Source organism: Muntiacus reevesi, chromosome 4 (assembly GCF_963930625.1).
Source record: "Muntiacus reevesi chromosome 4, mMunRee1.1, whole genome shotgun sequence".
Lineage (NCBI taxonomy): Eukaryota > Metazoa > Chordata > Mammalia > Artiodactyla > Cervidae > Muntiacus > Muntiacus reevesi.
The window spans coordinates 98939582-98955115 of NC_089252.1; the positions used below are offsets into that span (position 1 = coordinate 98939582).

General features: G+C 47.6%; 2 protein-coding genes across 5 annotated transcripts in view; one reads left to right on the plus strand and one right to left on the minus strand.

Moving 5' to 3' along the window:
- FHIT (fragile histidine triad diadenosine triphosphatase) overlaps positions 1–15534 on the plus strand; it is a 1485355-nt gene that overhangs the window by 493635 nt on the left and 976186 nt on the right. The gene's annotated exons all lie outside the window — the stretch shown is intronic.
- Positions 633–12975, minus strand: LOC136167464 (uncharacterized). The gene is made up of 5 exons (XM_065935026.1): positions 12729–12975; positions 4918–5085; positions 1850–3861; positions 1509–1753; positions 633–760 (listed from the first exon to the last, which is right to left on the minus strand). Exons 1-5 carry the CDS (start codon positions 12973–12975, stop codon positions 646–648), a joined length of 2787 nt encoding a protein of 928 aa, XP_065791098.1. The 3' UTR covers positions 633–645.

The window sequence follows — 15534 nt, forward strand, 5'->3', positions numbered from 1 at the left end:
TGCCCCTGTAACGTTTTGATCAGATTGGGACCTAAACTATGTACCTGCACTGGCTCAATAACCTGTTTAATGATCAAAAGCTCGCCTGGGTAGGGGCCGGGCCAATTTACATGAAGCTGAAAACCCCAAGTCAGTCCTGAGGTCCAGCGGTTTTCTTTTTTCGCCCGTTCCTGGTTAAATTGTACTCGTACCTGAGGGCCATGGTGTCTACGGTCCTTGAAGGTGAAGCTAACTAGATCTCTGTTTCCGACATCCCACCTCTGGGGTCCATCACAAGAGGTCACACAACTCCAGCTCCTGCAATAATAGCTTTCTATGCCACCACAGGTGGCATAGTTATTTTTTACATAGCCCGGGCAAGCCCAGAACCCCAACCTATGGTTTTTTATCCCATCCCTATAGTACTTATCATAGAGACCGTCCTGCTTTGCGAAGAGGCTTGAGAGGTCGAAGTTCAGGTCCGGCCACCAGGTGTTCAGAGGGTGGATTCCTGATGTCTCATTGAGCAGCTCATGAGTTTGCCCGTCGTTGAGTTTCCAGGTGATCTTAGCAGGTTGATGGGGGTTATGACTGGTCGCTCCTGGGTCGATGAGAGCTGCCATCAGCAGGAGAATTAGGAGGCCTCCCGGCAGGCGAGTTTCAGTTTCAAAGGATTTGACGGGTGAGGACTCGCCTTCCATTCTGCTCGTGCTTTTTCCTGTTCTTCCGGCGTGGCTTGCCGCACGTGATTGCAGTGAACCCAGGGTCCAATTCCGTCGACCTTGACAGCAGTAGGAGTGGTAAGGAGAACAACATAAGGGCCTTTCCATCTAGGTTCTAATACTCTAGATTGGTGTCGTTTTACCCAAACCCAATCACCTGGGCCAATATTATGTGAGGGAAGGGCCCTCCTGTTTTGACCCTCGTGTATCTCTCGAATCAATTTCCAAACATGGTTATGCACCTTACTTAATGCCATCAGAGTTTGCTGGAATTGTCCCAAAGTAGGGGGTGGCAGGCATTTTCCTTCGAAAATAGGATACACAGGAGGGGGTCTTTCATATAAAATCTCAAAAGGAGTAAGATTCAGCTTATAAGGGGTGTTACGCACCCGAAAGAGTGCAAAGGGAAGGAGGGTCACCCAGTCCCCGCCAGTCTCTATTGCCAACTTTGTCAAAGTTTCTTTTAGGGTCCGATTCATTCTCTCAACCTGTCCTGAGCTCTGGGGATTATATTCGCAATGTAACTTCCATTTCGTCCCCAGAGCTTGGGCCAGCCCTTGTACAATCTGGCTCACAAAGGCAGGTCCGTTATCAGAGCCCATAGTCACTGGCAGCCCATACCTAGGCACTATCTCCTCTAAGATCTTCTTAGCAACCACTATTGCTGTCTCTCCCTTAGTGGGGAAAGCTTCTACCCACCCCGAGAAGGTATCTACCAGAACCAACAGATAGCGATACCCGTACTTGCCTGGCCTTACCTCAGTGAAATCTATCTCCCAGTGTTGCCCTGGCTCTTCCTCCCGGTACCTCATTCCCGAGTGCTGCTTCTTCTCTGCCCTCATCAGCTGGCACGCTTCGCAGGCTTGAATTATCTCTCGTACAGCTGCATTTTGTCGAGGGAACCTCAGGCAGGCCGTCTGGAGAAGTGTTAGGGTCTTTTTTTCTCCCAAGTGTGTAGTTGTGTGCAGGTGTTCACACAGGTGACGACCCAGGGTGGCAGGCAATATCAGGTTGTTGTTTTGGTCCCGGTACCATCCATCTTGGTCATCCTTCTGGAGGGTGGCATCCTTGTTGATCCAAGCGAGATCAGGGAGGGAATAGTCGGGGACTGGCGGCAGAGTCCCCATACCAGGAGGTGGAAGTCCCACAGCTAATATGGGGGCGACGTAGTCCCGGCTAGCCGCTTCTCGAGCGGCCGCATCAGCGGCACAATTGCCCCGCGCCTTAAGGTCTTCTCTTTTCTGGTGACTGGGGACATGTACTATTGCTACTGCCCGGGGCAGTTGGACAGCCTCCAGGAGCCTGCGAATCTCGGGCAGATTTTTGACCTCTTTTCCCTCAGCTGTCCGAAATCCCCTTTCTTGGTATATGGGACCTTGAATATGGGCAGTGCTGAAAGCATATCGGCTGTCAGTATAAATGGTGACTCTCTTCCCTTTGGCTTGCTCTAGAGCCTGTATTAGGGCAATCAATTCTGCTTTTTGCGCAGAAGTGTTTGGGGGAAGTGTCTCAGCCCATATCGTCTGCCCTGAATCATCAACTATGGCGGCTCCCGCCTTTCTTTGCCCATCTTTTACATAGCTGCTCCCATCGGTGAACCATACTAGCTCACTGTTGCTTAAGGGAACATCAGTTAAGTCTTTTCGTGCCGCCAGGGCCTCAGCCAGTATCTCATTGCAGTCATGGAGAGGGCAGTCCTTCTCTGGGTTAGGTAGGAGCGTGGCCGGATTTAGGAAGCAAGGGGTCTGAAAACGCACCCGTGGGGCATCGAGCAGCAAGGCCTGGTAGTGTGTCAAGCGGGCATTGGAGATCCACTTACCCGGCGGCTGCTTTAAAACCCCTTCAATGGCGTGGGGGGTGTACACCAAGAGTTGCTGTCCATACGTCAACTTGTCAGCGTCGCGGACGAGGAGGGCTGTAGCTGCAATGATGCGAAGGCAAGGGGGCCATCCAGCGGCCACCGGGTCTAATCGCTTCGAAAGGTATGCTACCGGCCGCTTCCATGGTCCCCATTGTTGCGTCAAGACCCCCTTTCCTATTCCTTGCTTTTTATCTACAAACAGCTGGAATGGCTTATTTGGGTTAGGCAGGGCAAGGGCTGGGGCTTCTAGTAGGGCCTGTCTAAGCGTCTGGAAAGCCTTTTTCATTGGCTCAGTCCAAGTCCAGTTTGGGGTCTCTTTACTTCCCTCATACAAGGGCCGGGCCTTCTCAGTAAACCCCATAATCCACAGTCTGAAATATCCAACAGTCCCCAGAAACTCTCTCACCTGGCGAGGGGTTTTGGGCTCTGGTATCTGCAATATTGTTTCTTTCATGGCCTGAGTTAGCCACCTTTGTCCCTGCCGGATCTTATACCTCAAATAGGTGACCTCTTGCCGGGCTATTTGTGCCTTCTTTGCGCTAGCACGATACCCCAAGATGCCTAGGGTCTGTAAGAGGTCCCCGGTGGCACGGCTGCATGCCTCCTCTGTGGTTCCAGCCAACATGAGGTCATCTACATATTGTAACAGAATGACCTCTGGGTGGCAAGCCCGATATTCGCAGAGGTCCTCACTCAGAGCCTCATTAAACAAGGTAGGGGAGTTCTTGAACCCCTGTGGGAGACGGGTCCAAGTTAATTGTACTACCGGTTGGCCCTCCCCCTCAGTCCACTCAAAGGCAAATATCTCCTGGCTCTGGGCCGCCAGGGGTAGGCTGAAAAAGGCATCCTTCAAGTCCAACACAGTGTACCAAGTGTACTCAGGCAGTAAACTGCTCAGGAGGGTATATGGGTTAGGGACAGTGGGGTGTATGTCACTCACCCGCTTGTTGACTTCTCGCAGGTCTTGGACAAGTCTGTAATCTGTCCCCCCTGGCTTCTTCACCGGCAGTAAGGGGGTGTTCCAAGGGGATTGGCATCGCCTGAGAATTCCGGCATCCATGAGACGTCGAATGTGGGGAGTGATCCCCCGCCGAGCTTCCTGGCTCATGGGGTACTGTTTCACCCTCATAGGAACTGCCTCTGCCTTTAGCTCGATGACGACCGGATGTCTCTGTTTGGCTAGTCCCATCCCTGCCGTTTCTGCCCAGGCCAATGGGTATTTATGGACCCACGGTTGTACATCTAGTGCTATGGTCTCTGAGGGCTTAGGCACAAAAAGTCTGTATTCATCTCTTAAGGCTAGGGATAAGACATGTATCGGTTGTCCAAGTCCATCCGTGACTGACATTCCCCCAGGGTCAAAATGGATCTGAGCATTAACTTTAGTCAACAAGTCCCATCCAAGTAGAGGGGCTGGGCATTCTGGTATCACCAAAAACGAATGGGACACCTGGTGGGTCCCCAGGTTTACTTTCCGTTCTGTGGTCCAACAATATCTTTTTGTCCCCGTGGCTCCTTGCACTAAGCTGGTTTTTTTAGACATTGGTCCCAGTTTTTTATTTAAAACAGAGTGTTGGGCGCCAGTATCTACCATGAAGCCAACGGGTTTCCCCTCCACATGTATGGTTACCCAGGACTCGGGGAGGGGTGCCGAGTCTTGACTCCCCTAGTCACTGTCTTCCCCCGCATATAGAACTCGAGTTCCAGGGGAAATTTTCTCTCTCTGGGTCATTCCTCTCTTTGAGTCCCTCTTAAGGCACTCGTTTTTCCAGTGCCCCTGTTCTTTGCAGTAGGCGCACTGATCCTTCTTTAGGGCCTGCCTTTTTGGTTTTTCTTTTTCTCCCATCCGGGGGTCTCGAGGTTCCCTCAATTCTGTTCCGGCCTTTATCCCAGCAAAAAGGATCTGGGCTAGCTCCCTCTGGTTCTTCCGGTTTTCTCTCGCCCTATGTTCTCTATCTTCTTTCTTGATCTTCTCAGCTAATTCCCTTTCCTCCCGTCGAATTCGTTCTTCCCTTTCTTCTGGGGTCTCCCTATTATTAAATACCTTTTCAGCTACTTTCAGTAAATCCTGTATTGTCTGTTCTCCCAATCCCTCGACCTTTTGTAATTTCTTCCTAATATCTGGGGCTGCCTGATTTACAAACGCTAACAGAACTGCAGCACGTGACTCCTCAGCCTGGGGGTCCATAGGTGTATATTGCCTGAAAGCTTCCATCAGCCTCTCTAGGAAGGCTGCTGGGCTCTCAGTGGGCTCTTGCCTTACTAGATTTACCTTTGCCAGATTCGTCGGCTTTCTTGCTGCAGCCCGCAGGCCAGCCATTAGAGTCTGGCGGTACACTCGGAGATGCTCCCTACCTTCCACCCGCTCAAAATCCCAGTTAGGCCGCAACAGAGGAAACCCCTCGTCCACGAGATGAGGCTGGGCGGTTGGTCTCCCGTCGGCCCCCGGGACCCGTTTCCGTGCCTCTGCCAGGATTCGCTCCCGTTCTTCCGTGGTGAAGAGCACCTGCAACAGCTGCTGACAATCGTCCTAGGTGGGGTTATGAGTGAACAAAATGGAATCTAAGAGGTCAATGAGGCCTTGGGGTTTCTCTGAGAAAGGAGGGTTCTGGGTTCTCCAATTGTACAGGTCACTCGTGGAAAAGGGCCAGTACTGATAGGTTCGCTCTCCGTCCGGGTTAGCTGGTCCCACTCGGACGGGGAGCGCCTGAACAGTGGATGAAGGTAACTCTGGGTCCCCAGGGTCTTGCCCACCCCTATCTCCCCTAGTTCTCCCCCGGGTCCCCAGTGCCGGTCCCCCCTCATGGTCAGTTCCCGTTGGCCCTTTTAAACCTCTCGGTTCACCCGTGGGAGCTTCTCTCCTCGGAGGGGGTTGCGAGGAGGGCACATATGGCGGAGGCCTTATCTCCGTTTCAAGATCTATCAGGTTTGGATAAGATGATTCCTGAAGGACTGGTTTTGGGTCTTCTTTCTTTTTGGTTTCCTCCGGGGGAATCTCCATCACCAGGACCTGTGAATTGGAGGAACTAGGAAGTGTATAAACAAAAGGTTTTAACCATTTAGGTGGATTTTCCACTAAATCCTGCCAGACCATGACATAGGGGGCCTGATTCGGATGGCCCCAGGGATCAGGAGCCATAATCTTCTCCTTCACAGCCTGTATGATGGACGGTTGAAAGGTGCCTTCCGGAGGCCATCCTACCCGAAAGGCAGGCCACTCTGCAGAACAAAAAGTTATTAATTTACTTTTCTTGACTAGCAAAGACAAGTTATGGGCCCTGGCCCTGACATCCGAAAAATGGTCAGTCATGAGAGAAAGTGGGGTAGATTCTCTCTGACCCATGGTTAAAATAAATGGTAAGGAAGAAAGAGAGAGAAAGTCACTGAGAACGACCACCAAAAATCCTACCGGGAGTGGTGGCGGCCAAGAGGTTGGGCTTATGGTATGCTTTTGGAACTGTTTATGTGCCTACGTCGTTGCACGGAAGTTTTCTTGCTGGGGGCGGGCACCCTAGGGGTTTCTAGCCCGTTCCGTGACCCCCTTATCCTCTCACGGGAGTCTTCAAGTGGCAGGCGCCCTAATGGCCTTTAAGTGCCTGACCCGTGCCCACAAGAAGAATTTTAGGCCACGTCCTCAGTTAGGGATGTTAAAGGAGAGTTTCACCCAGTCGGGCTCTAGTTACTGAGGCTCACTTATTGTAGGGCCTTCAGAGTCCGCCAGAGTGTAGCCCTGGCCAGGATTCATCAATTGCCCCACAACCGTTCGCCTGTTCACTGAAACTCCCGAAAAGAAAAGGAGTGGAGGGGAGATCGGAGAAGAAGAGAAGGAGAATAAGTCAGAAGAGAAAAGAACGATACCCCAGAAGAGAACGAGAATAGAGACAATGCTGGCACACACAAAAACACGGAGAGCCGAAGACAAACACACGGACAAACGAACGTTGGCCGACGACACAGCACTGGATTTTCGGGCCCCCTGAATTTCACCTTACCGAATGGCGTCCGCTGTTCACCAGACTCGGGGTCGGGAGAGGAACTTTCTTCCCCGCGGAGTCGGCTGCCTCCCAGCGCGTCCGCTGGCCTTGGCCTTACGCCGGCTGGTCCCCCCCTTTCTAGAAAGCCTTCCCTGCAGAGTCGGCTGCCTCCCAGCGCGTCCGCTGGCCTTGGTCTTACGCCGGCTAATCCCCCTTTACAGAAAGCCTTCCTTCTGTGCCAGATACGCACCCTCCTGCTCCCCAACAGGGCCCTGAATTTACTGTGGTCCCTCCTGAGCACCGGTGTTATTATTTATCCTTCCCCCTTTGTCCTGGAAGCGTTCTCTTCTCCCGGTCAAGGGATCCCGGACGAGCCCCCAAATGTTATGCCCGATGTCCGAATCCCCGAGCGGGAAGAGAGAAGGCTTCCAAGGCAATGCAACTCGCAAAAGAAGGGAAGTTTATTACTGACTCGAGCCAGGGCCTTCTGCCTCTGCCATCACAGTGGTGCAGGGTCAGAAAAGCCCTGAGCCCAAGCTGTTACAGAAATTTATAAGACATGCATAATCAATTAGTAGCTGGCTTAAGCGGATTGGTTACATGTTTACAAAGCAATTCTATTGGTACAGACTTTCGCGGGCTTTTTCAAACCTGGGCTTTCGCGGGCTTTCTCAAACCTGGGCTTTCGCGGGCTTTTCAGCTTTCCCCTTTGTCTCTTACTGGGCGCATATCGATTGGCTGGCTTCAGGTTACCTGATGGGGGTGGGGAATCTTACCATTTCGGGGAAAGCTAAAACTTAGGTCCAGGCTGCCTGTCATGGAATTAACCCTGGCAGCCTCACAGAACAGCCAAGATTGAAAATGCCTTTAGATGCAGAAAGGCTAGAAACAGCTAATAGCAGCAAACTGAATCTGCTCATTTTGTTTAAATGAGGGGACACCACTGATGTTAATAGCTTTGGTAAGATGTAGGAACAGTCTCTCTGGAGTTGCTGGAAGATCGTTCCACTCTCTTATAGTGTTCACAACTATGGAGCATGTATTTTCATTTCCTGTTTCTTGGTTTTTAAGGGACTTGTCACTCATTTCCTATTAGAATGAAGTTGCAGATAATTATTAGCAGGCTGTGTACAAATGAGCTTTCGTTGTTTCACTGTTCCATCCTAATTAACTCCCCCTGCTTGTTTTTATGCTGTCTTCCTAGAAAACATGAAATATCTCACTTGGGAGGAGGGATATAATTCTTGGGCATATAGTATTTTTTATTTCTGAGCATTGCTTTCTATTTGCACAGGAGAGAAGTAAACAGTTTAAACAAGGAAAATGCATATTATGGATATGCAGACCGACTAGAAAGACAAAATAGGAGAATTTTGCTAGGCATTGAAATAGCAGCTTTCCTGGTCTCAGGTCAGAACATCTGTCTGTGTCTTGGGCAGATTTGGTTTAAGACCAAAACAAATAGCTCCCCCTCCCCCTGTGGCAAAGAAAAGGAACTAAGCTAGTCCAACTGTAACTGCTGGGAGAGTCATTGTTCTCTTCAACCTTCTGGGAGCCCCAAATAATTAGCTGTGCAAAGAGCAAGCTGGAATCAGAATTCCCCTCCAGGGTTTTCTGTGTCCAGCCACACAAAGCGAGCTGAGATGAGAGACAAATAAACCCGTTGACAGAAGGCGGGTGCCAGCTCTCCTCTCTCTCCCCATGTTTCAGTTCTGGTCCTCTGGGTCTGTGTCCTCAGCTTCCTCGTCTCTCAAAATGCCCCGGGGCCCTCCATCACATGTAGCCCGAGAGAGTTTTCTCTTAATTAGAGAAGCCAGCAGCCCATCTCAGGCAGAAGACTGGCGCTGTGTTTTGCGATTTGTGAGGGATCTGGAGGAGCAGGTTGCCCCGTGGAGAGAGATCTCACTTCCTGTCAGATTTTCAGGTGTTTTCAAAAGGAAGCCAGAAATCTGGACTTTTGTATGAAGCCACCCATTTTTGAAATGTTTGCTATCAGTTTGGTCTTGTTTTGTTTATAAACAATGTGCAGACCAACACACACACACACACACACACACACACACACACACACTATAAGCATCATAAAACAGCGATTGTGTCTGTCCTGTTTGTTCCTATGTCCCAGGACCTAACACAGTGCTTTCCACACAACAAAAGCTTTATGTCTCTTGGCTAACCTGCATAGAACCCCAGATTTAATGATAGTCCCTCGATAATAATAATAATAATAATAATAATGGTAGCAACTGCTTTTTATTGAGTACATGTTAAGTACTTTCCATAAAATTCAATTTGCACCCTTACCTTAGAAGCTGCATTTTTTTTTTTTTTAATTTCCGTTTTTTAAATAGAGACAGAAACACAGAAACTAAAAAAAAATGTGACCTGAGCTGGTAACTCACCTACATGAGTGAATTTTGATTCTGATTCTGGATGCATGGCCTCCAAAGCCAGTGTTTGTAATCCTAAGGCTCCAGTGCCTTGACCTCTGTTCTGCTGGCTCTGGCTGGAGTGAAAACTGTGTGCAACTCAGAGAGGGACTTGAACCCATGGGTTGGATCTCAAACTCAAGCTAAACCCAGATTGGGACTGAAATCCACAGTCTTTTAACTGAAATCACATACCTGGCTTTGGGGCTTAATGAAGCTTAAGTTCTTGATGTCTCCTCACAGAAAGCATTCAGTGAGAGACAAAGTGATAGATAAGTGGATTTATTTAGAAAGAAACATGCTCTGTAGAAAACAGAGTGGGACATCTCAGAAGCGAGGGGCCCCAAAATATGGCATGATTAGTTTTTATTGACTAGATAATTTCATAGGCTAATGAGTGGGAGGATTAATCCAACTATTTAGAGGAAAGGGCAGAGATTTCCAGGAATTGGGCCATTGCTAACATCTTGATCTTTGATGGGAGGGCCTCAAGACTGGCATGGTGCTGGTGGGTGTGTCACTTAGCATGCTAATGTATTAGAATGAACGTATATAGTGAGATTCAAGGTCTACTGGAAATCAAATCTTCTGCTATCTTGGACTAGGTGGTTCTAACCAGGTTTTGTCATTTCCTATGGCTATGTCATTCTTTTTAAATTTGTGCCCTTCCCCCTTCCCTTCTATCCTGGAGGGATCCAGGATGAGCCCTCTAAGGGTTAGCCCTTCTAAATAGGAGACACCAAGCCTGGTGTCTCATTTGTCTCCCAGTTTAGCCTCCGGGGAGGACATCTGAGAGGGTGGATATGGTAGGTGACAACCTTCTTTTACTTCTGTGCAGCGTTTTTTCTCCCCTCTAGCTCTGAGCTGTGGAATGGGCTCCTAGTTCACTACCACCACCTCTTTAAGGGGAATTACTCAGCATGGCTGTCGTGGTAGCCTACTGTTTGACAGCCTTAAGTGATACAGAACAGTTTCTATTCAGGCATTTTTTCTAAGACTCAGGAGCACTCTGAACTGAAGTTTAGAGTCATTGTTTGGCTTCCTTAGCTAAAAGTCAGAGTGGTGACTCATCATTACCTTAGGATACAATTAAACCCATGGCTCCTATAAGCAGAACACTGTGTTATAGCCTGCTGGTCACAAAACACATTTTTCTTGTGGTGCATATACTTTATTATAGGTATTGAAGTGTTAAAGCATTAGCCTATGAGAGACACAGAAGCCTATGAGAGACACAAGCCTGACCAATTTAACTGAGTGGGTAGCTCTCTGCAACAGCTATCATTTGATGGACTTCCGTTAGTGGTTTCAGCTTCTGTGGGAACATTTTAATCAGGAAAAATGGCAATGGGAATGAAGAATATGGGCCTTCAAAAAACCTAATTTCTTGCTAATGTCCTGCTTTCTATATGGGCTTCTTCTAAACCTCCTTTGTGATTTTTTCCAAGCTGTCATCCTGGTTTGAATCCCTCTTCCTCTTTGGTGAATTGTTCTCTAATAGAGGAAGGTTTGGCAAACTGGTCTATTGGTTTTGAGACGTTGAGAGCAGCTTTTTAAGGACATCCATAGTAACCATCATCATAGCTCCACTTGCTGAGGCATCAGTGAAGGATTTTGCACTCCAGCCGTGTTCAGTTCAGTCAGTTCAGTCGCTCAGTCGAGTCCGACTCTTTGCGACCCCATGGACTGCAGCACGCGAGGCTTCCCTGTCCATCACCAACTCCGGGAGCTTGCTCAAACTCATGTCCATTGAGTTGGCGATGCCATCCTTGTGAGATGCCAAACCTTGCGAGATGGGCATTCTTATCCCCAATTTTACAAATGAAAAAGCAGGCGCAGAGAAGCAAAGCGACTTGCTGAAGTCACATAGCTAGCATGCCTTCCTATTGTTTCTAGTACTTTTGAATAGCAGAATATCTTGGGAAGCTTTAAAACAAAACACCTTTTTGGCCACAAGCTTGTGGCCTAATGTCTCAGGGTGGGGCCTGGGAATCCATATATGAAGCAATTCCCCAGGTCACTGTGATGTATGGTTAAGACTTGGAAAAAGCTGCCATACATTACACCATACATCACACCACATCTTTTGAGATAAATCAAAGTGCAGGTTTGATTTGGCTTCCCTGGTGGCTCAGATGGTAAAGAATCTGCCTGCAGTGTGGAAGACCTGGATTCAGTCCCTGGATCAGAAAGATCCCCTGGAGGAGGAAATGACTATCCACTTGCCTGGAGAATTCCCGTGGACAGAGGAGCTTAGGGGTCTACAGTCCCTGGGGACACAAAGAGTCAGACACGACTGAGTGACTAAACAGATTCAGTTTGGAGATTTCATTTTTTTTTTGTTTCTGTTTCTAAACAGCCATCTCCACTTCTGGGGGGTATAGAATAGAAATCTCAAAGGAAGTAACATTTTGGCAACATCCTAATACATGGATAAGAGGGGAAGGAGGAAAGGACATGGAGACAAAGTAATGCATAGGTAGAAGTCACAGAGCTGTCACCAGACTGAAGTGCCTGGGGGATGTTACAAGGTCAAAATGCCTGGACAGATGGTGAGAGATGTACCACCTATGCTATCCGCTGAGTCCAAGGGGAGACTGTCTTGGGAGGTCCCACTGGCAGTGCAGTGGATTTGGCTTCAACCGTGGAGCACAGACATTCATCTCATTGGCCAGTTTTCTCGACAGTCTGCCTCAGGGCATCCTTAGCTGCATTCTTCTGCCTGACCACTTGCTGGAAGATCAGGCAAGGTGCTGACAGCTCATATAGGGTTCCTGTCTACAAATGCCTTAAATTCAGTTGCGATAGGATCAGAAATGACAGTGGATAGAAAATAACTTGACACAACACAGTAGGTGCTAAAGCAGAGGTTTGAGGTGAAATTAGGGACTCTTTAGATATTTTGTGAACCTGGCTACATACCAGAAGCTTCCCCCTCTACAATCCTCCACAGAAGCACGTGGATTCTTGATAAAGGAGGTTCATTTACTTTCTATGGAAAAGTAAGTGCCTTTCATAGTTGAGACCCAATGAGTAGTCTTTTCCCACCAATTACAGACCACCAAACAAATATGCTCACAGAGTTCCTTCTGGAATAATACTGTATCCAGGAGGGGAAAATTTCTCCATCTGCCACTCTTGAGTTCTTGTGACCAGGTTAACAATAAAATTGTCACAAGACCGATAATCAGGAGAAGAAGAAACACATTTTAATTCATGTATATCGAGATCTTGTGGGACTTAAGACGTGGCCAGACCAGGTAGCTTTTATACCTTTTAGACAAAGAAACAATAAATTTCTGAGGTATTTCTAGGACAAAGAAAGGTGGATTTCGGGTGCTCAATTATTGAAAATCTGAACCAAGTTTGACCTTGGGGCAGTCAGTTAAAGGGGTAACAAGTTTTGTGATCCAGGCTTCTTGGCCTGAATTCCCTGTCTCTGGAGATAAGGGTGTCTGTCCTTCCTTGTACGTCTAGATCCAGGGGATGCACCTTTCACAGGGGAGATTTATTTTCCATTTTCAGGGAGACACACAGGAGGTCAGAGTGTCCCTCTTGCATTAGCTGTTTCTTAAGGAACTTTAATTCAAAATAATATACCATTGAGTCACATTTTGGGGACACTTATCCTGGCCCCAGTAATTGATTAGATGCTCCATTCTTAACTGAAGTGGGGAGTCCAGTGAGTGCTTTTGTTATTGTTGTTCAGAAGCAATAAAATCTTTATTCATTTATCAAAGGATGGAGAGATGTGAGCTCCCACCACAGAGCACAGGCTCCCTGACAGGCCCACGGGCGGGGCTCTTCACAGGGACCCCGGCAGCGGTGGGGGAGGGAGTGGAGTGTTCCTGTGGCAGACTCAGAGTCTCAGCACACGGCACACTGCCCCCATCTTCAAGTGAGGTGTTGAGTACAGCCTCCTTGCACACGGTTGCCAAGGGGACTTGTTCATGCAGCAGTTCCACAAGGAGGAACTCTGGTTGCAAGTGCTGGGTGCTAGACCCGTGCATACCATATTCTATGAATAAGTGAAACTAGACACAGTTGAGAGTCTCCCTGGGCTAGTGAGCCCAGACTCTTCATGCTGACCAGCTGACACTGGAGGGCAGCAGCCTATCGGGGGGCTTGCCTCCAGGTCTTTTCATTCTCTGGTTTTTCCTCCTCTGTATCTCAGTTATTAAACACCCGACAGGTGAGAGGTAGTGGTGTGTGGTTCCATTTCCATTTTCTGAAGTTTATTCCTAATGTCGGAATGTACTTGGGAAATAAAGTATGACCTCAGGTTTGCACTCCCTTCCAGTGACTCAAGGTTGGGGTAGAATAGATTTGGAGCATTCTCCCCAGTGTGTGCTTTTGTGATGGTAAATATGATGGACAGGAACCTTTGTGCTCAAGTTTTCAATCCTCTGTTTATTGTCTGAAGATAGATGAATCACTTACATGTTACTGATAGGAGATGGGTGACAGATACTAAGTTCATCAACATAACCCCTAATGGCCAATGTAAATGCTGTTTCTGGTTTCCAGGGTACTGTGGGAATTGCCTTTAGTTTCATGTGTGTTACAACTGGAGCCTGATAGTAGCTAAAAAAGTAGAAACAATTTTTGTTCTGGAGCTATTGCAATGAGGGAAAGAAATCTCAGTATAGAACTAGGTTCAATTCCAAATGAAACATGGACTAGTGAGGATTTAGAGTCAAGGGGCAGAATAGGGGTTAGTGAATGGGAACTTTTAAGGGGAAACTGATGGACAGATTCTTGCTGAAGGCCAGCCAAAGTGATCTAATACCAAGCGTGGGGGATGGGAATTTGATCAGATATTGAGGGTGATTAGGTATAGAGTGGGTTTTTTGTTTTTGTTTTTGTCCTTTTGTTTTTTTGCTAAACTGATCAGAAACATTCTTGCTACAATGGAGCCACCAGACCCAGACAAGGTCAAGACCTAGAGAGATTAGAGGAACTTGACTACAGGTTAGTGAAAGAGAGAGGCTTTGTCAAACAAAAGCCTGGACTTCATTTCCTCAAAGGTGTTTTTCTGGATAAGATCTTGTTTAAGCAAACACTCTCGGGGGAAGAGAAGCAGGCTGAGTTTCAGTTTGGGAAGATGGAAAATATTCTGAGATGGATGGTGGTGATGTTTGTGCCGAGGTGTGAATGTACTTAAATGGAGCTGCACTGCACTTCAAAGGCTTAACATGGTAAATTCTATGTTATGTGTATTTTAGCACACAAAAGACGGACAATCTGTCCATCATAAAATAAAGAAGTCACAATACCCACAGCAGTGATAACAGCTCTTGTTTGCCCAAGTTTTGCTTTGTGGCAGGCGTTGTGCTAGCCACTTTATAGTGATTATCTCCCTTTCATAGCAAAGGACTTGAGGATTGGAGGGGTTAATGCATTGCCAAGGGCCACACAGCAAGTAAGTGGCAGTCTCATCCCCTAGCTCTCTATCTTGGCTTATGCTCAGCTAAACAACCTCCTGAGATAACTCTTTCAGTCTGAGGCTCCCCCACCTACCAAAAAACAAACTGCAGCAACCATCTAAAATGAGTCGAAATGACCAGTCACCTTAGCAAATGACAGCAACTCTGATATACAGGCTAATCTTTTAACAGCAAAGAGGTGTGCTCTGACTTCTTTCCCTGTCTGGTCACATAGAAGGATATTCTTGTGCTTGAAACGATGACTAGCTGAGCATTGACCTTCTCTGAGACGGAGCACTGTAAAAATGCCACTTTCACTGAGTCTATGACGTCCTCAGGGGCAGAGGCAGTATCTTCCCATTCATCTTTCTACTTGGTGCATAATAAGTGCTCAGTAAAAATTTTGTCACTATGAACTACCAGTGATGTTGAAGATGTCAGTGTAAGTTTTCTTACAAGTTAGAGGTTATTGTATTTTCATGGTGCTTGAATTTATCTTCTGGAACCTAAATTTGTTAGTTAGAGGTGATGCTCAACCAAAAGCAGTTTTGTCCCTGAGAGACATTTGGCAATGTCTGGAGACTTATTTTGTTGTCATAACTGAGAGAGGGTATGTTACTGCCATCTAGTTTGCAGAGGCAGGGATGCTGAAAATACCTAAAGGATAGCAGAATATGTCAAGTGTGCCACTCATGAATAAGGATTATTCCTATACAGTTATTTTGAGAAAGTGCAAACACAGGAGAAGTTCTGAGAACAGGAGAAGTTTTGCTTTTGTAAAGGGAATTAGAAACGGCCTGTACCTTTGTTCCAGCTTCCCAGGTGGAGCAGTTGTAAGGAATCCGCCTGCCAATGCAAAGAGATTCAAGAGACTTAGTTTCAATCCCTGAGTGGGGAAAATCCCCTGGAGTAAGAAATGGCAACCCGTTCCAGTATTCTTGCCTGGGAAATCCCATGGACAGAGGAGCCTGGCAGGCTACAGTCCATGGGGTCAAAAAGAGTCAGACAGAACACGACTGAGCACTACCCCCCACCTTTGTTCACCAAACATCTCCTCTCATTTTCTCGTGATTGTTTTCCTTTTTCAAAGTCCCAGACCCCTTTCCTTTCCTTAGCTCCCTTTTCCTTAGCTCCCTGGCCCTC

Bases quoted from the DNA above. Each gene is read 5' to 3' on its own strand.
- LOC136167464 (XM_065935026.1), bottom strand. From the start codon at position 12,975: ATGCACGGGTCTAGCACCCAGCACTTGCAACCAGAGTTCCTCCTTGTG. The intron at 5,086-12,728 runs GTGGGAGCTCAC...CCTAGGACGATT, and splicing joins CAGGGAGCCTGTGCTCTGTG to GTCAGCAGCTGTTGCAGGTG. The intron at 3,862-4,917 runs GTAGGGAGCATC...TCTTATCCCTAG, and splicing joins GGATTTTGAGCGGGTGGAAG to CCTTAAGAGATGAATACAGA.